General features: G+C 31.4%; 1 protein-coding gene across 7 annotated transcripts in view; it reads right to left on the bottom strand.

Moving 5' to 3' along the window:
* The window catches only part of LOC129983872 (ras GTPase-activating protein nGAP-like), a 425698-nt gene that overhangs the window by 133294 nt on the left and 265290 nt on the right, over nucleotides 1-27114 (bottom strand). The window contains exon 1 of one of the 7 annotated variants that reach the window (XM_056093544.1): nucleotides 14100-14623. The exons of the other annotated variants lie outside the window; for them this stretch is intronic. Coding sequence (XP_055949519.1) covers nucleotides 14100-14265 — 166 coding nt within the window. The 5' untranslated portion in view covers nucleotides 14266-14623. Of the gene's footprint in view, nucleotides 1-14099; nucleotides 14624-27114 lie in introns of those variants that run through there. 7 annotated transcript variants of the gene reach the window in all.

Below are 27114 nucleotides of genomic sequence, written 5' to 3'. Positions count from 1 at the left end.
ACCATAAATTATTTATGAAGCAATAACAGACGGGACACGAGAAAATTCGTGAGCTGTTTTTAATGTCTTAAAACAAGATACTGCTGCAAATCGTGCCGAACACCAATGCACAAGGGAATATGCTTTACCAAATATCACACTCTAAAGCATTAGTCAAGTCTGTGAAATAAATAATAATTAAAATGTAAAAAATCTTATATAGTAAATACATGTATAAAATATATAGAAATATTCAAGAATACTTTATGTAAATATTACTATAAGAAATGCAAATTAAAAAATGCACATATATGCATCCTATTGTTTGCCAAGCATGCTTCTAGAGCGTCCAAAAATGTGCGGGCTCTGGGAGCGCGTAGTGCAATGTGTTAATATTTTTGAATTTTTTCTATACAAAAAGTTGATTTTTTACAAAAATTTCTCAAGATGGTAATCATATCCAAACCAAAGGAAGTGATACTTTGTGCAAGAAAAGACAAGGGAAATAAAAATAAAGAAAATGAGAGAAAACGATACGTCTCTCGCTCCCCGTGCGTGATCCAGAACGAAGGGTTGCCATAAGCTGAATGTGGGGGTGCTCGTTGGTCGTTAAGGGGTCGGGAGGTCACGCCGAGAATGTCTGGGAAATTCGCATGGCACGGAACAGGAAATGGAAAGTATTAGAGAAATTAAAAAGAATACATCCGCGGATTAAATACTAATCCCAGGTTCCCCTTCAGCAATTTCGAAAATATATGTGAAGTTAAGTGGATTTATGAAATAGAACACATAGTTAGAGATCGACAATACTCAAAGAAAAGATAGCAAAAAAAAAAAAAAAAAATTAATTAAACTATATTTTGATTTCTTCAAATAACCAAATTTAATATAGTAATATTACTCAGACCTTGAATAATTGTTCCAATTTATAGTTTAAAAAAATTTATTTAAATTATTCTTAGAAGAAAGGGCTTTTCACTTTTATAGCGGATTTTTTTTTAACGCAAATTCCGAAAATTAAATAAAACTATACTAAGTGGTATTAAATTTATTTGCATGATGAAAATAAAATTCAAAAGCTCATAACCGATTCAATAATCCATTTATAGAATATTCTTAATGTTTTCTTTCTAAGAAATGCAGTGATTAAAACCTGAAAAAGATTTTTTTCCCCCTTTTTCTTCTTTTTTTCAGCACGATAATTTTCAAACCTTACTAGGAAACTATCAATCACTCGCATTGTTTGCATCACGTATTTTTCAATGGAAAGTTGATTTAAAAATATTAAATGGCAGGAAGCAGAAAAGCGGAAAAAGTAATAAGTGCACATTACAGTTGCCTTCCGTATCCTTCGTGATTGTGTCATCAGCATTTTTTTTTTATGTCGTTCAGAAATGAGAACCGATTAGCTACAAGCAGAAGATAGGTTAATTCATTGTTCAAAAATTATGATGAGAATCCATTAGTTATAGATTCTCTTTCCTAAATCAACACATGCCAAAGAAATCCTTTAAAGAATCTTCTAATGAAAGCACTAAGGGGAAAACTCTTCACACTTCGTTCTTCTGAACTGGTGCGAACAGACATATTTCGCCTTTATCCCGATGTACAAACTATACTCTCCAATGGAAAAATAATTGAAATTAATTTTATGCATCTGGAAAATTGTTATTTATATATATATATATATATATATATATATATACACACACACTGAAATCAATTCTTTCACAGGTAAATCCACAACTGAATATTTTGATATTTCAACTCTCAAAATTTCTTAGTTGAAGTTACTTACACACAGAAAAATAAATACTTAGTTTTAAAAGTAAGAGAAGGAAAAAAGGGCCCTTAAGATATATTACCTAAGGGCAACTAGAAAACTTAACTCAGCCCTGGAGATCAGTATACTGATCCCAAGGGTCTCTCATGTTGGTTGGGGAATATTCAGGCATTCAATGTATTAAAAAGAAAATAACACCTTAAATAAAAATTCTGTGCTCGACACACAAACACAAGCAGCGATCTCCAAAAAACATTTTCTTCCCTTTTCTTTTCTTCACATTTGAATGTTTCTCCACAAGCAAAATATAAAAACTTGCCCTTCAGTGATATAAGATATAGCAGATAAAGGAAATTCTATGATTGCTCCCCGATTCCGGATACAAAATTGACATTTTAACAATTCAAACCGAAATAGTATATTTAATAATATGGTAAATCTAATTTTTTATTCGAAAATGTTGCTAATAACAAAATTAATTTGATCGGATGCTTATCAAAAACAACTACTGCCTCTTTTTAAACCCCTATAAATTCTGCACTGGATTGTTTGAAATTTCTTTATTACAATAGTCATGCTGTTGAATATGCAGCGCCTAACAAAAAAGTCAAACCATATCAATACAAAACAATAAAAAGGAGGTTAATGTAAAAATGTATTCTAAATTTTAACAAAAATGAGAGGATAAAATTTTATGCAAAATACTTGAAAAATACAAAAAGTTGAATATCAGGTGTCTTATCAAGTACGTAAGATAATGGAATGCTAAACTTTTGAAAAAACTGCAAACGCTGGGCATTGAAATTCGGAAATTCTAATAGAATATGTTGGACAGAAATTAGACAATCACATTGCCAGCACAAGTTTAATAATTCAACCCGAGCCAACAAATTGTTTGTCCAAGTTAATAAATATAGATTTTACATAATTGAGCAAACATTTTTTTTTCTTCAACTTTTGCATGTAATGATCTGCGTGATGAAGAATAATGCGCCTTTACAAGAGATAACTTTGAAATAACAGAGGAAGCTTTCAACAAATACGAATTGAGTTAACTGACCACGATCAACTGGTACAACCTGACACGGCCGTGTTTTCAGCTATTTTACAAAAAAGCTTTCAGTGTCTAATGATCATTAAAACAAACAAGATCTTACTTTTTCCCTAACCTTTGATTCGGGGAAAGCCATTTCTACATCAAAATGAGTCATTCGGGTAGTTCTCATAACTGCTGTCAGATCAAACCAATTAAATTTTATTGGAAACGCTCTCAAGCATGATACGGAGGGGAAGGTTTCGAAAGAGTTACCAACATTATAGCTAATTAGAATATACAGATGATAAAAAAAGAAAGAAAGAATTTTGGCACATTTTCAAAATAAAAAAGGGGAGATGATTCATATACAGCAGAAGAGAAGTTAAATTATGATAGAACGAGAAAAGAAAATGGAAAAGAGATGAAAACAATATAACATTTATTCGTGGAAAAAATATTTAGATTGACTGATAGTTGTTTAAATGGCGACAAGTATAAAATTTAACCATTCAATTAACATTTTAATGTTATAATTTTTTTGTACCATTTAAAAGATGACTGCCTTGTATTTGCTAAATAAGTCTTGCACTTTTAAGGTTTATCCCTCGCCAAATATATTGATCGCAGTGGCCTAGACGTAAAAACAAAGACTTCAGACTTTGGCTCACGCTGACCGAATCCAGAATCCAATAAAGATCAATATATTTGGTCTGATACTCGTCAAATCTTACCTATATCGGATCGAATGTCCTACGTCTGACATACGTCGAATGTCCTGCGTTGGTACGGTGCGGAAGAGTTGAAAAAGTGGTCCTATCGTCCTCGTCATCTGACCGAAATTCAGAATGACGAGGTTTATTCCAAAATAATTCCAATACTGCTTCCAAAGGCGATGTCAACATAACTAAAACTTTAACTAAATATATTAAGAAGTGTTAAACTGATTCGATTTTACTGAACAATCAAGATTTGCAAAAATGATGCATAAAGTTACGATACGGACTTCAAAGAGTGAATGGGAATGAAATCCGACCAAAAGATTCACTTAAAGCTGGATGGTCGGGGGTAAGATCTCGGCTCGACAATTCTAAATAACTCGACATCATGAAACTTAGTATGCGGACCTGATGCCCGTAAAATATGAAATCATTAATCAAACAGTTTTCAGTTGGCATGACGCGGAAATCAACAGACAGGATGTCGGCTCAGGTACCGCCCTCGTTATCTAATTACATGCAAAATAATGAAATCCATCCTCAAATATTCCTGTTCCTATTTCCTGTTTTTCTTTGTTCAAATACCTCATTTAAATATAAAGTATATATTATAGTGATACCTCATTTAAATATAAAGTATATATTATAGTGATGATGTTGAGAGTATGATTAGTGCAACTTCAAGACTCGGCCACACTGCCCAACTTGAAAATTTAAGAAATGACCAATTAGAAATGTTGTGGTTAAAAGACCAAAGAAACCAGGGTCATGTGATGACTTCTCATTTGTCAATTCTTCACGTCTGCATCAAACATCCAACGAAAGTCCAAAAACTTACGATAAGGAACCCAAAAGAAATAGACGGAGAATTTCTGGAGGAAACTGGACAACTGTTGCATAATTTTTGTCCTGGGCAACGTCATGGGATTTGATTCTATTAGAATGGCTTATACACGCAACGAAAAAAAAATAGGTGCAAGGTTGTTAAAATAGCACGGTTTTAATATCTGACAGAATGCGATGCTAACAAATATTTTCTTGAGAGAATTATGAAAATGAACACAGCCAATATTCTTAGAGAATCAGCAGGTAGTTAAAAGCGGCAAATTAATAACAAATATCAATGAATAATTCATGAAATCATATAAAAATTTAGGTAATATCTTTCTTTATGAAAGCAGAAAGGATATTCATTTTCTTTTTTTCTTATTCCCTATTAGGTGTATATATATTCTGAAGAAAGCAAAAGAATAATTTGAATTTCTTGAAATGAAGGCGTTCATTCTAACTTATCATCATTATTATTGTGTATTCATAACATTATTATCTAAATCATTAAACGAGTATTTTTAATTATAAGATGCTTTTTTTCGCATCCCTCATTATGATAAGTTGTTCATTATAATTAGTTATAATGATCGTATGAATTAATTTAAAGGCGAAATGTTTAAAGCACAATAAAAAAAACCATTTGGAACTTCATAAATTTCGCAAAATATTAATTGTACGTAAATGCCCTTTGAAAAGCTGAAAAGGACGTTCCGCAGCATTTAATGATCAATCTGCTGAAAAATAGGCTGCATTTATCGAAGTACCAGGTCAACGAACTGGTATATTATCGATGGAAAAAAGGAGCCCACGCACGGCGATAAACGGACGACACAAATAACACGGTGACCTACTATTATTGCCCGCCTAACACTAACGGGGAGAACACACAGCACTTGAATGCGATGTCTGGGAATAGAGGAGAAAGTCCGCTTGCTTTCAAATAAATTGGGATGGAATTTTATAAACAGGACACGCACGGAATCCGGAGGTAGTCTGCCTCATGCAGCAATTAGCAACAGATTGAATTGAAAGATCAATCCCCAGCCTTTCCACTGGTGGACTTCCGACTAGACAGTTTAAGCAGCCGTTTAAGGCTTCTAGACTATGGAGGGTCCGCATGAAGTGAATTAAAAAAATTATTCATCTATTTGCCAAATTAATAAATTTATAAAAAAAATATAGAAATTCTGTGAATTATAAAATATTAGGATAGTATTAATACTTAGCAAGTATAGTTCTCAATGTACCTATCTGTACTATAATTTTCGCACAGATATTACAGCATTAGTAATTACTGAGAACCTGCTTAAATAATATAGCATACAAATATGGGTAAAGTTATTGCAAATAAATAAATAAAAGACACATATATGTAAACATATTTTAGCAGTTACGTGGCCGAATAGAAGAAACTTTTGAAATTTTAAAACTTCGATTTATTCCATCCCGGGAGGCATCATTTGTACAGAAAAAAAAGTAGTAAGATATATGTCAGTCTACATTGCGACACAAGAGCAGAAGAGAGAAGAAACTGAAAATTTCCCCTTCGGCGGTTTTTACTATGAGGTTTGATTGGGATTTCTTTGACACATGTAGTCTTAGGAAAGGGAAATTTAGGTATCTTTAAAAGAATGTGGTTAGCATTACGGATTTTCATCCCTTCACTTGGAGCGTGAGAAAGTGCTGATTAAAGCAATTTTACAGAGCTCGTGCAGAAATAAAAAAAATGGATTTGGATCAGGAAATAAGAGAACATTTTAGAATGAAGTTTAATATGGGCTAAATTAAGATAAAAATTAGGAAAATAATAAAATTAGATTAAGATATCTAATATACATATATTCATTAAGTTATTAAAATAAAAAATACCTAACCTTAAATAAATCCTTCAAATTTTGATTAAGTTAAAAATACGCTTAAATATGAAACTAAACTGACCAGTCATCTAAACAAGGGGTGCTACTTCTCTTTCCCGATTTATTAATACGAAAGATAATACATATATTACGTAGCATAAGAAGAATATATTAGTACCAGGCATCATAATCTTAAATCTAAATCTGGCGGATACTTTATAAGGCAATCCATATTTCAAGCTTCGACACTATAACAAAACGAGAATGATAAAGCAGCGTAGATTTTATGTATCATAGCTCATTAACAAAGTGAATTTTCGATTTCAGAAAGCAGAGTTGAACCCGCAAACCATTTGAGAATATCGCTGATATTTAGCCACCAGTGAATTCTACTGGACAAGCTAAACGGTTTGTGTTAAAGTTTCGAGACATACTTAGTTGAAAGCAATCAATGATTAAAGAATAGAGTTTTTACTATGCACGTTATAATGCATAGACACAGATAGAATTTTCATTTCATGCCAATTTCCTTTACTTGAATAGTCCGTGTTATGTTTTTTGTTTCATAATTACTCGTTCAGTTCCAAAATGTGTGAATTTTTAAAGAATCATAAAAAAAAAAAAAAAAAAAGTTACCTTTCCACAAAATTTTCATGTATTTTTCACTTCGAATTAATGCAACTAATTTTTTAGTGTAATTATTTTATATACAGTTTTTAAAGGGGAAAAAAGAGGGAAAAGAAAAAAAAATTCTTTATAGTTTACAATGTTTTATGACCATTTTGAGGACAAACATTCAAATTAAAAGGTTAGAGAAATAAGGATGGAAAAATATGAACTCGAAACATTACTTACAATCAACCTTCTTCTGAAAAGATAATTAAAACCAAAATAATCAATTAGTCAATGGAATGCATTAGTTGATGGCTAGTAAAAAGAATGATACAAATAAATGTAAGCAAAAAAAATGTAATTGCATCCGTTTATTTTCCGTTTCAAGGTTTCAGCAAATGGAGCGAACAAAGGCGATAAATTACAGACTGGATACCAGCAGAGTTGTATAAATTCTATCAAAAAATACCCCCAGCACTCCATGTTTCGATAAAACTGTTCACTCAATATATGATTTGGAAGCATTTCAAATTTCAAAAAGGAATTTTGGCCACAGCTCAAAAATTTGTTTAGAAAAAAATGAAGTGGCCCATTTCTGCGAGATTCCTCCACTTTTGAGGAGGAAAAAAAAAAGTTGTTTATCTAAAAGACATTACGATTTATTTTTTTGTTACATTATGATGTACAAAATAAATGCCAGAAACTTCAGCAATGGCAAAAAAAGGATCCATTTTTTTTCCTCCTCTTTCTCAACTGCGTGCCATAAAATCCAATTCTTGCCCATAACATGGCACACTCACGGTTACAATGACACAGGGCAGAAGTTATTTATTGAAATGATTTTCCATCCTGAATCTTTGTCAGAACAAAATGTGTGGCTTTGAATGTTTCTAAAATCTCCACGAAAAAGGATTTTTGTAACACCGACTTGGGGGAAAAAAATAGAGTCAGGATGAGATGACATAAGATGCGATTGAGTTCTGATTTATTTTATGACGGATTTTTTTAGTCTTAAAGTGAAGACATTAATCTAAGGAAATGTATATATATATACTGCAAACTTTATGTACGGCAATGTCGTGATGTTCGGATTCCGCGACATGCATCACAAGCATCTCCACATCATAATTTGGAATAGTAAAATAATTTGTAAAATGTATGAAAAAAATTAAAAATAAAATGAACTAGTTTAGACGAGCTCATTAAATGAAATACAGAATTTTTGTTTCATTTATTTTGTCAAAATTAATAACTAGTTTAGACGAGCACATAAAGCTCTAACATCGTGAAATATAGAATTTGTTTTATTTCATCAAAATTAATAACAACGGAATTGTATGATCAATGTACTAGCAAATTATATACGATTTTTTTCATTGTTCCATAAATTGCCTGGTAAAAATAGTGTCTTTAATAATTAATCTTCAGTGTCTATTTGCACTGCGAGATTAATATATAAAAATAATTTAAGATCGTATTTTGATATAACAAAGTAATATTACATTTTTTATCTATACATATTTAATCATTTCCTGATTTTTAATTTCAGAACTTTGTTCAATTCATCTTTAATTAATGAAACTGTAATTCCATTACTAAGATACGCAGTACGAATGATTTTCTATTCAATTATAATTTTTTTAAAGAAATATATCTATATATATAAATTAAATTCCATTTTACAGTTTCCTTTTATGAGAAATTTTTTGTTAATATTCTTTTTCTCAATTTTTTATATTTAAGACTGTCACTTTAAATTTAAGAAACATATTATATATATGTAGGTATATTTTATTTTATTTATTTATTTTATTTAAAGAGAAGTAGGAGTGGAATTCTTTAATTACATTTTTGCTTTCCTTCGTAACACTACGGAAAGATTTCAACTTTTATCCATTAGTAAGATTTCATTGTATGAGCCGTGACCATCTAGGAAGAGAAAAATAGGAGAAAAGAGACAGCGAAATTTTGAACCTATATAGTTCTAAAAGAAAATTCGCTGAAACAGCATTTTAAGTTTGGCAAGTTTTAAAATGACTGAGGGAAAATAAAACTCGAGCAACAAAGAAAATTAAAAGAAAAAAATCTGAGGTGATTGGAAAGTAAAGGGTTTTAAATTTCATACAAACATATATGATATTAATATTTTTTTTTTATATCTGTTATAAAAAAATAAGATAGCAGAAACAAAAAAAAAATATATCTAAATTATATATGTTTGTAAAAAAGTTTTTAAAAATGTTAAAAAATAAAAATAAAACGATGGTAACTCTCATAAAGCTATCAAATTAAAAATATAACGAATTTATGTTCAAACTAGCAGTTCTTAAATTTTTACATGATATACTAATTTAAAAAAGACTATACATATAAAAAGGTGCGATTTGTTTGACCCAATTTTTTTAAATATGATACGCTTATTACATAACATCATTTGCACGGCATAATTCGATTTTAGTGGAGGGGTGACACACGGGGGGGGTCTCTATACTAAGTGCATGCATTAAAAAAAATGCTAATAAACAACACTTTAAAAAAAAAACAGCAATCAAATTTTCATGTTCAATCCAGGAAGATTATATCGAACCGAAACTACTTCCTGGATTAGATCACCGGATCAATTTTTGCGTTGGGTAGAAAGAACTTCGAGTTTTTGTTTAGAGAAAAAGTTTGGAAAAAAGATAATGTGGAGTAATGGATATAAATGATGATGACGGGTAATCAGGAGGCAATTTGTCTTAATTTCGAAGACGATTGCCCCAGCGCGAGTCCATCGATTGAATGCGCTTTGTGTTGTTAATCAAGCGCAGATTTTTCTCCTCGACAAAGAAGTCCAGATTTTAACGAGTTCCTTTGAAAAGTTTGAAGGAGATTTGAATACTTTTGATGAAATACTCTCAAGACTCCTTCGCTTTCACTCACCACGATAGAGTAATAAAAGAAATTGGGAAATGACTTCCACGTGATTTACAGTCATGCTAAAGTTTTATTTAATTCGAAAAATTCTTCACTCCTTAAAAAAAAAAAAAAAAAAAAAAAAAAAAAATACTTTGCAAAAATATAGTTGAGAACAATTATTAGGTGATCAGCTCTGGTTGCTTATACTTGATTTCAGAACAAATCGTTTTTAGTACTCCATGTTTATGAATCCGTCAGATTGTCTGACATTAAAAGCCGCGCTATTTTGATTCAGTTTTGTTTATTGTACAAATGAGCTGTTTATTGTACAGCTCTGGTTGCTTATACTTGATTTCAGAACAAATCGTTTTTAGTACTCCATGTTTATGAATCCGTCAGATTGTCTGACATTAAAAGCCGCGCTATTTTGATTCAGTTTTGTTTATTGTACAAATGAACCTTTTCACTGTAGACAGTCCCATAAAATCATAACATGGCAAGCTATTCAAAAAGCAATTATGCGGTTCATCTATCTGCTAAATTTCGGAGTACTGCAACTGTGTTTTATTATTCGTTTCGTAAACTACACAGATATTAAACAGAATCTTTCTTCCTTAACTTTACAACAATGGGAAAAGAAAAAAAAACCCCAAGCAATTAAGTATTTGATGAGACAATGAAAATAGTTTGAATTTCAGAGCACCATTGTAATCTGTTGTTAGAAATCAAGTAAAAAAAAAAATGCCAAAATTCAGAAAAAAATTTGTTTGAAATTTAAATTATTATCACAGAAAAAATAATTTTTTTGAACGCTGAGAAATTTATATTTTTTGCGATAATATTTTCAGAGGTTATCGCAGGAAAATGCCAAAAAGCAGCTTAATTTTTAATTAATTGATTGATTCTTTTTAAAATGTGAAGAAAATCTCTCCGAGGTGCATTTTCCAGACCTCCAAGGTATACCTACATCTACCAAATTTGGTAACTGTATCGACAAAGATTCTGACAAACGATCTCGCCTTTAGAGCACCAACACATACACACATATTCATCTTTATTATTAGTATAGATAATATATATTTTCACATATTATCGTGATTAATCAGTAATCATTAATAATGATCAGTAAAAATAATTAATCGATTTATCACATCGAGCAGTTGGTATTAATAAATAATATTAATTGATTGATTGCATTGAGGTACAACATATACATATTGCGAGTCTGTTATACGTCAAATGTTAGATATTAGGGTGTTCCAAAAGTTTCTTTCTCATCGCGCTATGAATGGCCTTATCTGGCTCTGTTTGTGCAAACATGCGGGCTCATCTATTAGCCGTCAAAGTCATCGGTTTCTATCTATGTTTCTAGTCCAAAACACAACAATTTTGGAAAGGAGGCATAATGAGGCTTCCTGAGAGATGGAAGAAGGTAATAGAGCAAAAGGGTTCTTATATAAAAAAAATAAATAACATCTTAAACAGTAAATATTGTGTTTTCATTTCATATAAGAAATAGGAAAGAAACTTATGGGAACCCTAACTGTTTTAAAACTGGGCCTAACGGAGACGAAACTTTCAGGTTTCTACCTGATCTTAAAATTAGACAACAATTCAGAATTCAATAGCCAAGATAATAAGTTTATTAGAAAATGATTCTTATCACCATCACCATCTTGTTTACATATCGTAAGTTTGTATTCACATTTGCAATGGAAAACCAGTTTCAACAAAAGGGAAAACACTTAACACGATTTGAAAGCAAAATATTTTCCCACCATGCTAGCTGTAACCTTAACGAATCTTAACCCAATTTCAAATTTACGTTAAAAGCAAAATCTTCCAAGTCTAGCTGCCGGCGTTCAATACGTAAACAACTACGGTGCTGTGTTTGTTTTGTGGTTTGAGTTTGATCAAAATCGAATCCAAAAGGAAAAAAAAGCGTATAAAACAAAAAGTTGAATGCCCTTGGACTTGGTTTTCCGTTACAAGGAAATTGTAAAAAGTCCTTTCCATGCCAGATAAAGATAAAGAAAGTTCTTTGTTTTCGGTTTTGAGTAAACCCAAGTAAGTCGCCAAAAACGGGGCACATAATAATGATTGGAGATTATCCCGATCTGCGTGGGGGGTTCACAAAAGAAATTCATAGGTCACTCGACGGCCAGCAGACAGTCTCGTCCAATTAGAAGCACCAGACCGTGCGTTGGAAAAAGGTGAGGAAGGGGCCACAGAGATCGCATGAAAAGAGGTAATTGAGAGCGATTGCAGGAGTTATTTTCAGCTTAGCAGAAGTGATAGCTTCCTCTTAACATCACCGGAAATCTCGTCTATTACGAGAGCGATAAGCGCGAGGGAGTAGACTTTCTGGAAAATGAGTGAGATCCACCGAACCGTGCCCTATTTTCATAGCGCACATCATCAGAGTTGAAGATAGAGAAATCTTCATCACTACCCCCTCCCCGCTCTATCAACATTAAAATGAATTTTAAGATCTTTACAAATACAAAAAAAAAAAAAAAAATGTAAATTTTGTGCGAAGAAAATTGTTATAACGTCGAGGATAGGGTGGGGATGAAAAAAAAAAAAAAAAATTGGTCTCATATCCGGACTATAGACATGAAAACATCGGGGATTTTCTGGTTTATGCCAGGATTAGCCAGTGACGTAATAAGAATAAGTGACACAAAAGGCAAAGTATAGTTTTTTCACGTTAACTGGTCGTCAATGGTTTAGATGAAGAAAATGATGGATATAACACAGACATGCTCTCTCTCACTCACTCTCTCTCTCTCACACACACACACACGCACGCACGCACGCGTTTTTCCTTTATAGCAATTGACTTCAAAAAGTGGCATACACGCACTTAATGTTTATTTTCTAAATAGCGTCCACTAAGAATGGCGCCAGGCGCATCTGTAAACCCTCCCCACCCCCAGGTCATCACGACTTTGGATTGAGTTCTTTCAGAATATGAATATATAATGTAAAATATTTATAGTATTTAAAATATATAAAAAGCTCTGAAGATATAAAAGGAGATATTGAAATTATAAAATTGCAACTTTAAAAAAATTGATATATTCATTAATTTTAAAAATTTATTAATTTTAACTACATAATAAATCATAATATAGAATTGAAAAGCCTATTTGAAATATACCCAAACTAGCATCAATTCAAAAATATGAACCATATTAATGTAATTTTCCTCTCTTGATACATTTCAGAATCAATTTATTATTCCTTATATAAAACTGTCTACCCTTCTCGGCTTTAAAAAAAAAAACTCCCAACACTTAAAGCTTTTCTACAATCGTAGACCTTAAAGTAATAATTTTTTTAAAAGAAATATTGTAATGATATCAAAAAAAGTGATTTAAATACATAATAGTAGTAGGTGATAAATTACTTAAACTCAAGTTTTTTGTTATTAAATTCTAAAAATTCTTAAAAAAAAAAAGAAAGGGAAAAATAAAAGAATAAGGGGAAACAAAAATGTTTAAAGGTAGATACTAAATTCTGAATGGTATGACAATGCCCAAAATAAGTAAAACTAATGTAAAGAAAACGAAACTGAAAAATAAGCAAATTACCATCAAAGTTGATGGTAACAAATTTTTGTTTTTAAATTCAGACCGAAATGTTTTTTTTTAATCTTATTTTAGTGATTATAAATTCCCGTGAAAGGAAGAATTTAGGTTCAAAATAACAAGCAAGAAAGCGAAACTGCCTTAAATCAAAACTGCTTTTTGCACAACAAAATTACTTGTGACTAAATCTAATATTGTTTTCAAACGAATTAATCGTTATCGATTTATATCGATTAATTGATATGCAAATAATGGAATTATGATATAAATATTGTTTTCAATACTCCAAATAAAATCCAAACAAAGAAAAATCTTACAAAAATGCTTTGAAATGTGTAAATTTTTGAATTCACGATTATCCTGCAAATTCAAATGTTGTTTTTTAAATGTAATAATTTACACGGGATGTTTGAAAAACGGCAAATTAAATACGAGACAAAAACTTTTAGAAGGATTTAAGTATCATGTACATCGCAATTAATTATACAACATCCAGTTTATCCTGTTAAAAATACTTTACTGTTTACAATTAAAATTATTGGAACTTTCGGAAATCAACACAAGATTTTATGCTGGTGAAAATGTCTGCCACAAAAAGAAACCATAAACATAAAATAAAAAAAACAGCTTAATTATTTAAATACAAGGTGCATTAATTAACCCAAAAACATCAGCGTAACGATACTTCACTTTTAAAAAAAAATCAAGTCACGTTTCAGTTTAAAGCATAAAACACTCATCATCGGTAATAGAATAACAGAATCTGCATAAAACAGAATAAATTATTTCTCTTACCTGACACAGTATCCCATTCGAAGTCGCTGTTCGCGGCGTAGGCCGCATTATTGCGAGGCAACCCCATGCAAGAACTGAAAAACGCCCTGGCAAACCGCCGGCCTCGAAAAGGATTCTTGTCCGTCGATGAGAGATCGTCACTGGAACTATTGCTCAGTGTCGACATGGCCTTTCACGCTTGCAAACGATTTTAGGCTATTCCTTGACAATTGCATCGGTTCACTTTGAGCACAATCAAGCAAAGCACTCGAGCATTCGTATAATGAAGCGAATCACCATAAATTTCTTATAGACAGATGAAAAAAAGGTATTTAACGGCAGTTAAATTGGTTGGTTGTAATCCATACGTCGATTGGCGGATCATAAATACGTCGAAACACATTTAATAATGGCTTAATAAAGAATGAATTACTCTTCAATCGATTAGAAAACAAATTTAATACCTTATAAAATCAATTATTGCCATTCACGTCGATTAAAAGTATTCACATTCATTTTCTAAAAGATCGTTTGCTAATGATAAATTCAGTAGTTATTCCAAAAGAAGAAGAAAAAGTATTTCTGATTTCCGTTAAGTTCACCAATGAAACTAAAATCTTGATTTTTTAAAGATTTCTTCAATATCCATAAATGATAAAATAATTCAATTTATTCGATGTCACAAATAATAAAAGACTTGTTGAAATGTGCTACAAATGATGTCACTCAACTTGTTAATCTGTTACAAGAATTATCAACAGTGGTCGGTCGGTGTGACACTTCAGGTTGCACGTGAAAAATAATACCGACCAGTCTCAAACGAATTTTGCTTTGTGTTCTGTGGCGGAACGAAGTCCAGGTGAGGTTTCACAGCTGCTCGTCACGCGCATGCTCCGTAAGCCGCGACGGTCGAGCGAAAACCGTTGTGGGGGTATGTTCCGTGTTTGCTTACAAAAATAAAAATAGTCAGCGGCTCATTTAAGGAAGATTTGTAGATTATGAAACAGTTATTTCGCTGAAGATTAACCAAAAAGTGTAGGAATAGATTTTCTAAAAAACGTTTTAAATCTCAAATGGACATTTTTCGCGTTAGAAATATTAAAATTCTATATAAATTCCAATTTATATTCATTAAAATGTAATACTTCAAAATTCGATTTCATAAAATGAAAAAAAAAAAAAAACACCAGAAGGCAGAACATTTTTCTTCTCTAATAAATTCTAAATAAAACTAATTAATAAAACTCGATTTCTATCAAAATCACTTTCAAATTTCGAAACATTGGATTCTCCACTAACTAATGATACTCTTATGAATTTCATAAAATAATACTTTTAACATTGTATAACACAAAGCCAAATTAAAAATTAAAAAAACTGGAAAATTCCATAAAAAAAAAAAGAATATGTTTAAAAAAAGTTCTTTACCCGCAATTTCAAAATGTAGAATCGTTTCATAAAGTAGAAGAGTTCTTATCGTTAAGTTGTCCAAATACTTGAATCTGCATTTTCATAAGAAAATCAAAATAAATAACATTTGTTATATCCTTTTTCGAAATAGTCACACTAGCATAACTATCGATAGCATAACTGTCGATTTACAGTAGAACACAAAGTAGACATAACGTTCCTTCAATGAAGAAGCACAAACACATTCGAACAAAAATATGGTAGACACACAGTATTCCGAGGAAACAACGCACATTTAAATAAATTCAGTACTATTTAGAAGATCTAAAGAAATACCACACGATTTCCATAAAAACATTCTGGAAAACGAACCCACGCGGAGATCGCGCCCAACATCCGTTGCATAGAAAAAAAAGTTTACTTCTAATAGAGTCCCAGCGAAAACTTGTTCATTGAGTACCTACTTCCCGCTTGTTGCTATGGCGACCCAAAGAGGTTGCTTTTGTTCTGGTCGCCAAAAGAAAGCTGAGGTCGCCAAGAGGGATAATAATACCGATCAAAAAAATGCTTTTAGCTCCCAAAAAATAAAAAAAGGTGAATTTCTTATCTTTTTTAGTGGTGTTTCTAAAAAAAAAAGTGCCTGAGGGCTTGAAAGCGTTTTCGCCTACGATAAAGCAGTTTTATGATTGTAATTTTCTGAAAAATAAATAATGAAAAGAGATTTTCCAATTACTAGCAGGTTTACAAGGAGAGTTTAAAAAAAGAAAACTTGCAACAGAAATAAATAGAAATGTCATTACAAAATCGAATTTGGAACATTGCTCCAGACATTTTTAGCCTTTATTTACTGCATCCTTAAACAAGCTGTTCTACAACGGGAACTAGAAAACAGCCTACGATTTTCTTCTTCTTCTTTTTTTCTTTTGTCCACTTTTTAATGTTATCACACCAATTTATAAAGTTATTCTCGGCAAGGCCATTGTAGTTATTTTTTTAATAATTAGCTCTCAACATTCAGAAAGTTAAATAAGTAATTATGTTTTTAACACTAAGCAAACACAAAGTTTTTAAAACTACCAGCAAAGTTTTAAACCTCAAATAGTAAAACAATAATTTCTATAGCAATAAAATCAAACCCATTGTTTTATTAAAAGTAAATTCATTACATTTTTTTAACGTCTGTTGCTTCCTTTTAAAATTTTTATTTTATTATTTATACTATAACTTTATTGACAAATTAATGCGTGAAAGCTAAATAATAATAAAAAAAAATGTTGCGTCTGAATACTTCCGAAAAATTGAATTCCTTTAATAACTAAAATAAATAATTTCTCGCTGTGTTTTTACTTTTCTCATAAAAATGAATTGGAGGGTGCTTATTTGTAGCTTCATTGATAAATTAATATCTGAAAGTAAAAGAGAAAAAATAATCTTGATTAAATTTTCTTAGTTAAATTATAGTTCTCTTAATTACTAAAATCAGTTAATTATCGCTCTTATTTTAATTCCGTCTTAAAACGCTTGGGGAAAGGAATATATTTAACCAGTTAACTGTTTCGACCTCTTCGGAAAATGCGCATCTGTTATATAAATATAGACATATGTATTATATAAATACAATAAATAATTAATTATGGATATAATAATTAAATAATTATATAAATATAATAACTGTCATTGAATGAACTCGTTAAAACGCAAAATGTACTTTCTCCATGATGGACATATTCATCAGAAACATTAACTGGTTAATGATGGCATTCAATAATGAAATAAACAAGTCAAGATGCAAATGATATCTTTGACGCCACATTAAGAATTGTGCTGAAATACCCCACCATCAAATAAAATGCGAATTCGTATGCATACAACATAAATAATAACTTCTGAAATTATTATAACAACTTCAATAGAATAATTATTTATTAGAGATGTTTTTTTTTAAATGATTTAATAGATTTCAAAATAACTAAAATACCTTGCACAAATAACTGATAAACTTGTTATTCCTATACGTTTTTTTTTTTTTTTTTTTTTTAATATAAACATTTTCCCGTTTCGAGTTACAACAAGGGAGTTGCTGACAGGGAAGAAATGCAAATGATACCATGGCGTCATGTGCAGCAAGTATTCGCCGGAAGTGATATGTTTGTGTCATCGTTTGGCGTTGATGTTGATTGATCTTCCAATACGTTCTGGCAACAAATATTATTTTTACGAGATATGCCAGCGATAAGCAAAATGGTCGGAGCTCATTGTAATGAATAAAGGGAAAACAAAATCCCTCACATTTTCTGCACAGAGTCCGAATTTTTTTTTTTTTTTTTAATTTACCTGTTATGGTTTATTAAAAATGTTTAAAACACAATTGGTCATGTGTTATATATGGAATCACGAATTCAATTTTCCATTTAATGTTTCATTTGGGAATTAGCCAAAGCGTATTTATTACACAAACACACAGTAATGTAATGATACCTCTCAATTAAATGCTAATTAATTTCCTATTGTTTTAGATTAAATTAAACCACATTACATTACTCTAAAATGTTCTCTTATTTCCCGCTCCAAATCCCACTTTTTAGTTAATTATTTCTAACACATGCTCTAAAAAAATGGCTGAGTCTGTCATTCTCACACTACAACAACCGAAGGAATAAAAATTTCCATCAACTATGGCATAACTTCCAAAGAGATCTGAAATTCCCTCTACAGAATCCGTCCGTACCACAGAAATAAGAGAATTAAGAGAAAATTCTCTCACACATTTTCTCTTGTACTTCGTTGTAGACGCGTTTCATGGGTCCACTTTGTGTACAAACAAAGCCAATTTCATCATTCCAATTGAAAATATTGGAGTAATCAACGAATCACAGATGCTGAGTCTAGCATGAACTGCCGGACATTAGACAACTGGGCATTCTTCAATCTACCAATGGTGAGCAGAGATCCAGTCCCGCTAGCATGCCCGAGAGGCAGGCACTACACAAAAATGGCCCTCCAGAATGTTCTGTGTCTATTTCTGAATGGGACCGATATGGAAGGTGCGAAAGATTTCGCGATACTTTTCCTCCGAAAGTAAAAACGTGTCATTATGTCGATGCTCCAGCTGTCTGTCCGAAATGTCAACAAGCACTCATTTTATTCGTTCGTTGACTGCAGTCATAACTCAAGCTCTGATCTGCGGCGGCACACGCGGCTCTAAAAGCAGGCTGGCGTCGAACGGGAACCGAAACTCCAATGACAACGATAAAAACCAGAAGGATAACGTTCTCTGCACTTACACACGATAAATGAACAGCTGAGTACAGAAATATAGCATGCGAGATGATATGCACGGCCTTTCGAGAATTCAAAAATTCCTGCTACTACACGTGATTGTTTTTACTCTTACAGAAGGTATGTTAATGAACATATAAAAATATCTTCTGCTATATACTCCATTTTGAAATTTTTCCCGCACTTGATGATAAACTGCTTTCAGATTTCGAAAACAGATACACTTTTATTTGATTCCAATAAAATTCAAGAAAAATTTATATGGAAAATACAAAGCTCCTCTCTCAACGTCTAATCCTGAACCATTTACGATCAAAGGCAGCCATCAAATTTAAAATAACCTGCCTAAAAGCCACTTCTGCTGATGAGTTATCCGCCTAAGTTGATAAGGACGAGACCCGAGACAGTTCGCTGCAGATTGAAAGCCGAAAAATAATCAATTTCAAGAGCTCAGATATAGTACATACCCCTTCTCATGGGAAAGGCTCTCCCGGGAGCGCTCCTTGCGATAGTGAGCCGGGCGCCTGAATTACGGTGTCGTGACTCCTAAGACGGAACAATGATGGCCATCAAAGAACAATAATTCACTTTCTTTTGTGAGAAAGAATTCACTTCTGCTCGTTGGGAGTTCAGATGACTCTCGGGGATGTTTTGGTATCGCATGCGCAGAGAGTGTTGGAGAAGTAGAGTGGCATGCGGCACGAATAATGAATTTGAGATTGAAAAGTTCTGTTTAAGAATGGCATAGCATCAGTGCAACAATTTTTGAAAAACGCATTCCAAGAAATAAAGGAAATTAGTTATGGAGTTGAACAAAGTATGTTTAGTTTATTCGTTCAGATTATATTTTTATAGGAAGAGTTTTTCTTCTCAACTCTTATTTAACATAAAATGACGGATAAGGTCATGCTTCTGAATCAGATAGCAATTATAAATATATAATTATAGGTATATATAATACTTTAAATTAAAAATTAAAGAATCAATTGTATTATTTCAAACTGCGAAGAAAGCTTTCAGAAAGTTTAAAGCAGATGCGATTCATTATCATTATTTAATTTTACTAATCACAATTTTAGAGTATAGTGATTTATATATCCGATTATGGTTTCATAATTTCCCCTTTCTTTAAAAAGAAATTACTACTAAAACCACGAAAAAAAAAAAAAGTACGAAAGATGAGATAGATTTTGTCCGGAACAACATGCCTGGGTGAAAATAATTTTCAATTTGAAAATTAGATGGAGTTCGGAACATGAAATTCTCAAACAGGCGGCAAATAATTCGAATTCATTTATTTTGAGTAGGAATTTAATATCTTCGAAAGTATTAATAGAAATTGCATAGCTACTAAAATCCTTTTATTAATTACACGTAAATGCCATGATGATCAAACAATTTAATAATCAATGCAGACATTATTTAAAGAAGATTAAATTATTTTTTAAGTAACAAAAATAGTCAATATTGTTCCTCTAATAGTTTAATAAGCAAAGAGTGGAGGAACATATCCAGATGATCAGATTCAGATATTTCAAAGTGTTAAATCACAAAATTAATTTAATTGATTAATTCAAAGTTGCTATTTTACTATTCGCACTATAATAAAACTTAGAGGGGAAGTAAATATTTATCAATAAAAATTAAGAACCAGTGCGTAAGTCTTTAACGAATTTAAACACTTGCTTTCGTTTAATGGAGTCGATTTAAGTGACATAAAAATTACAGAATTCCATCCACAAAGGGTTGGGATTCTTCTCTTGCCATGCCGAAATGCTTGAGTATACAAAATGACTGTCATCGTAGCAGCAATTGAAGCTGAGTTCTAAGAGCAACACTGAACAAATGATACAAATACTTCTGTTGAAGCCATCATTCGAGTGGAGGTAGCTCAACCTATAGTATTATCAATGGAACACTATTGATATTATCACTGAATTATCACAAAATTATCATTGGAACAGTATTGATATTACCATCAAATTATCACTGGAACAGTACTGATATTATCAAATTATCACTGGAACAGTATTGATATTACCAAATTATCACTGGATCAGTACTGATATTATCACCAAATTATCACTGGAACAGTACTAATATTATCACCAAATTATCACTGGAACAGTACTAATATTATCACCAAATAATCACTGGAACAGTATTGATATAGCCACAACATTATCAATGAACTGATGGTAGCTTCTCATCCATATACTCGTGTTGCCCTTCGCTACCAGTTGAGCAGGCAAAGTCACATAACATAAACAGAAAACTGTTCTGCAGCAAGCTATATTTCGCCAAGCAACAAATTACTCTTCAAGAAAAACCGAGTGGAAAGGGTAGAGCTTAGCCCTCAGAAAAATCGACACCCGTGCCGACATCCGGCAGACTATGATAACACTGACTTCCTTAAAATGGGTGTATAAATATTAGACCATCAGAACGACATAAGGTATAAGGCAGACAGCAGAAATAAAGACATCTAACAGCATAGCCTTCCACCATTGTATGTTTTTAATATAACAAGTATCAAATCAAAAATTCGCAATGCATTTCTAAAATAATTTGAGACTCAACATTTGATTGCGTATAATTTGAGCAAAATGTGACTTTAAAAACATAAACATTTAACAGCACCGATTGAAAATTAAATATTATTGAAGCATTATGTAAATGATGAAATCTAAATTTCACGCAAAACTCTTACCATTTATCTTCTATTCCGCACATACAAGAACAAATTCAATGGAAAGGAAAAATGAACTTACCTAAAAAAAAAAAAGAAGAAAAATAATTATAAAAATTATAGTTATATAGAATAACGAGAAAGAAAATATTTAGAAAAGTATCAGATAAAAAGATTTTTAAAAAAAATTGGGGAGGGGGTTGCAAAAAAAACAAACTGCAGCTAATAATGATATATATATTTCCGTAAAAATGATAACTATTTTGTGAATTTTGAGTATAAAAGCCATAAATAATCAATACTTTTTTATCTTTATTATAAAATAAACTATTTCTATTATATCATATTAAGGTGTAACGATTTGTACAATATCTTTAAAAAATATTAATCGTAGAAAGCATGCTAAAGTATGAAAGATTTCCACATCATTTAAATACAGCACCAATTCTCTCACACTGTACAAGTTATATGTTTCTAATTTTTTAAAAAGTCCATTCCTATTTAATAAGCCATATATTTTCCAAAATTGTGCATTACCAATCTGATAATATATTTTAATCATAGTCGTATTTTTAAGGGACTATTTTTCAACAGTCATGTATTTTTTTTTTTTTTTTTTTGTTAAAATTTATATAAAATTTAACTAGAACAATCATAGCTGAAGAAGAAAAATTTATTTTTTTTCTATAAATAAGATTTACATAAAAGTTAATCAGTTTTAGGACAGAATAAATTGAACTGATTTAAATTTATTAAATCATTTATTTAAATGAATATTATAGTTATATTGAAAAAAATAATTTAATAATAATTTTTTTAACAAATTTTAAAGGCACATCAGCATCTGCTTTTTTCAATAGCAAATATTTTTGAAAACACAAAAATTTGTGTATTATTTTGCAGCATTAGGTTATGCAAATAACTCCCTCCTCCCCAAGAATCATTTAACTAATTTCTCTCTTTGTGACGGGGCTAAGCCTAATCTTCAAAACAAAGCTAATTACAATCATATTTAAAAACAATTTCAAAGTAAATGAATGTAAAAAAAGTTGCATAAACAGGAAATTCTGATATCCTAAATAAAAAAGCATATTTCGAAAACATCAGGATACTAATTTATTTTATAAAATAGAGCTCACCTCCTTTGCACATGTGAAACGTGTAACTATAAGGTGAAAAAAAGTACCTATTTTTGAAGTTGGTAGCAATTCTTTCGTGAAAGAAGAGAAATCACCGCGTTAATTAATTAAATAAAAAGATAGACTCGTGTCAGTTCAGCAGTCGTACCGTTTTCAGGAAGAGCAGAAGGATCAACTGCCTTCTAATTAGACTGGCGATGGGTAATGGATTTGACAGGATGGTAATTAAACAGTTTCCGACATGTTTTACAAAGAGTTGTCTTTCGATAGCTTTCATTTAATGAATTAGAGAGAGAGAAAAGGGAGAACCTCCCAAAGCTCTTTTTTAAATTATTTATCGAGTACTAATTGGTTACAGTTTTACTACCTTAAATCTCTTCTGAATTCACTAGAAATAAATTTTGGAACTGTAAGGCATCTAATTCATTAAATTAAAATAACATTAACCAATAACCACTCGTCAATACTTTGAAAGTTCTGATCAGCTGTATATACACATGTGTTAGCTGTGTTTATACACATTTTAAAACCCGTTCCGACGGCCCGTGCGTGCTTTGAGACAGGCACATTTTGCCCTCTTTCCCCTCTTGTTGTTTTCCATGATTTTTTTTAATGCCTGTTCATTTTACTGACAATTTCCAGGAAGCTCCCGAACAACGTCCACAGGCAGAGGTGGTTCTACAATGGGTCAGATGGCAGATTTACGACTATATATGTAAAAGAATGGATTGTCGGAACCGGACTTTAGGATTACAGACTAAATGGAATCACTCCACACCATTCACTTTGTATGGACATTGATGACTATTCCAGACCTGCTTCTCTCCAACTTCCTTCGGGGAGTGTCTTGCTAGAGTACCCAATAATACCCTCTCTGCACCTCTAGCCCCTCTCTGCATTCTAAATGTTGCAATGGAAATTTGGATGCACTGGATATTCAAACGTCCGCTGTGTACCAAGCCGATTCGAAACGATTTATAGATTGATATATAAACTTTGGCAAGGCGTGGCCGAGACTGATCGGGTTAAAATTAAACAACTTTGATCTTAAATAGTATATTGCACAGAATATCGAACACAAATTTTGCTCAAATGTACTATTTACTTTTAAAATATACTAGAATAATGAACGGGACTACTTTAATCTGAGTAAACAATCATTTTCAATTATAATTAAAAATTGTTGGAAAAAGAATAAAAAAAAATTTCTTCTACAAGCTATAAATCTTTACATGAAATCAAACTAGAGAATGCACAAATAAAAAAAACATTTTAATAAATATTTGTTTAAACTATTAATCAAATAATATTGAATAATGAAGAACAACGAAAAAAAAAAGTAATCATTTATGAAAAGAATGATATTGACTGCTCAGAACTAAAAAGAATATAATTTCAGCCCACCATTCATATTTTTCGAGCACATTCAGTTCTTGATTAATAATATAACAATTTATTGATGCTGTTTGTTGGTGTACCTAGCAGAAACAACCACCTTCCTCTCATCCCTCCGTACACGCAGAATTCCAAGGTCATCTCTGAGAACCCCTTTGAAATCATAAAAACTCTTCGTGCCGACGAGACCAAACTAATTAAGCAACAGTTCAGACAATAAGACAGCCGAAGCCAAGAACCTGAAACAGCCTTGAAGCTAACACAAGTCTTTATGGTAATATATTGAAATAAAAAATTGATTATTCAAAATCAAGGACAATAGCTGTTTTACTAAGAATCACAGTTTAGGGAACTAAAATTGTTATAATATTGAAAGGATCGAAATGTCTTTGTAAGACAGGAGAGAAAAGTTTAAAATCTTTATATTACACCTGCTGATAATATCAACATATTTAAATTTAGATTTTCTTACATGCAAAACACACATCTCATATGTACAATGCACTTTTGAGTATCCGGCTTAATGTGGCGGAAGGACTAGCCAGATAACAAAAAAAGCCATATATGCAGGAATTCTTTGAACAAATTTCTTTCCCATCAATACCAGAAGAAAAGTTTTTATCCCAAAACTCACTGTTATAATAGGTATTTTCTCATTTCGTATTCAGTACTAAGCCCTCCATTTATATGTCAAGTATAATGTGAACGCAGCCACGGCCCGGTGAAACATAGAAGCAGTTGCCGGTAACGGGTCGGATTAAAGTAGAAGGCTCTGTACTAGTAGTTTATATACTGCACTGCACTGCATTGCACATTTCAAGAATTTATTAGAGAAAAAGTAAGTTAAACTGCTCGCATTTCAACATAAATTCTGTTATGCCTAACTTAAATTCAGGAAATATAAACAAAACATTAACGTAAATCGTAAAAAATTCTTAAGAAAATTGGCTCAAATTGATTTAATTTTTCACTGATAAATGATTACACATATAGGAAAAAGGAACCCTCAGATGAGAATCAAAACTTACAGTTTTTAGCTTTGAAAAAGTCTTTAAAAGAGGGCTTAATAGACACCTTGCCTTCCTCACTTAATTAGGATAAAAGAAAGCTAGTCCGGATCGTAAAGAAGCCGGATAGTTGCGAATCAGATACTCGGGAGTGTACTGCACTTTGAAACAAAAGATCAAGAAATTCGAAAACGGTAAGAAAAATATCTTAAACCTTTCTAGGGCTGTGGAAAGTATACTTCCCACCAAATTTATCAATCTTTGTATGAATTTATGTAGGTTGGCATAAGTTCTGACAAAAGTTTTTAGAAAGACAGAAACATAGATGCTTCAGTTCTTTATCTTACACAAAATGATGTGCCTTGATTTGTTACTTAATTATTAATTAACCAAATTAAATAATTAATCAAATTAAATTTATCTAATAAGTTAAATGAATCCCTTTCCTCATTCTAATTTCAAGCCTAAAAATATTTTAACATAATAGGACTAGAAAAAAATGGCCCTTTAAAGGGTTAAACAGATGAACATCTTTGCCTTCTGAATAATTGTACATGAATTTTTAAAAAGCAATGTTAAAAAACGTCAAATGACGGGGGAAATAAGTTCGAAATGGTTTTCAACGACTTTTTGGAGCATTTTACGACAGACAGGCTAATAGTTTAATAGAAACGTGGGAAATATACATTTCCACTAAAGTGGCATTTACATGTGAGGACAAGGCGCCTACCAGTCACCGGTCAACCTGCTGGTCAGTGGGGGGTTTGTGATGGTAAACAGAGATACGAAACTCTTCCGGAAATGCTTGACTCCCGCCCAGGGTGGTCCGCGACCTCAGAATGTGGGCTATTCATCACTCACTCTGTTGAGGGAAAAGTTTCCAGGAAAGATGGCTCAAATATTCCTAAGTGTACCTTTCGGCAGATGTTAAGAATCAAAAATTGGGAAAGATTGCCATTCTAGCGGCCCTTAAGGAATGAAGACTTTGAGGGAAGTTTTTCTTCCGAATCCACATATGAATGGAAATGTTGAAATTTTTAATCGATTTGAATATAGCTGGACTTTTTATTTGATTTTAATTTAACATCTATACTAGCAGTTTCAAGTAAGAGATATTATGAAAGACTAAAATAAAACCATTAACAGAAGGTCATCTTCATTAAAATAGTTTCAGTATCTCGCACATAAAAAAATAATATTAAAAAACAATTTTAAACAAAATGATAGAAATATTTTTATAAATATTTAAAGCATTCCGAATATTCAAAAACAAAATTTGTGAGGGTGAGGATTCCTCAAAGCAGAAAATTCAATCAATAACAGTCAAAAATCAGTAAGATAATTAAAAAAAGACATCCAAATGAATTTGAAAATATATTTAAATATAACAATGAATAATAATTTAGAATAATAATGAAATAATGTTCTAAAAAAATGAACAATAATGTTCTGAAGATTAAATAATTGATTTTAGTTTCAGTCCTTTTAAATAAAATGAAAGCACGAAATTGAACCTTGAAAATAAGCAGAAACAATACGAGGCTTTGGGGCACAAAAAAAGCGAGAGTGTATGAAATAGGCAGTAGATACACAGTAAGCAAAACCTGATCCGGGAGTGCCGATTTAGATACGAAAGTAGAGAATTTTGCAAATAACATTTTCATTAGAAATCTGTGCTATCAGTTAACTATGTTAAAACATGATTGAAGAGGAAAGCTTTTGAATCATAAAAGAACATGTGAATCAGAATATGTTTCTTTTAAAGAGAAAATGCAATACGTACAACAAAGAAAAAAAAGTATATTATTGACAAAAAAACTTCCAAAAGAAATTAAATTAAATTAATAATGATAGTTAAATGATTCATGTAATTAATTTGACTTTTTAAAAATAAGATAATTAAAAACAAAATTTTTATGAAATAAAAAATTTTAAAAGTAAAATCATTTCACAAAAATTTATTGAAAAATTAAAATGATTTCATAAACATCAATACTCTTTAACATTAAATGATGATACAAAAATTGCCATCTTATCATTCAATGCTACTACAATTGTAGGTTTTGGTTCCCATGGCAATTTGAAAACTTACACTTAACTATTACAATTGTCTCGAA

The sequence above is a fragment of the Argiope bruennichi genome, chromosome 9, assembly GCF_947563725.1.
Source record: "Argiope bruennichi chromosome 9, qqArgBrue1.1, whole genome shotgun sequence".
Classification (NCBI taxonomy): Eukaryota; Metazoa; Arthropoda; class Arachnida; order Araneae; family Araneidae; genus Argiope; species Argiope bruennichi.
The sequence above is the reverse complement of the archived record's forward strand: the minus strand, read 5'-3'. Positions and strand labels throughout refer to the sequence as shown.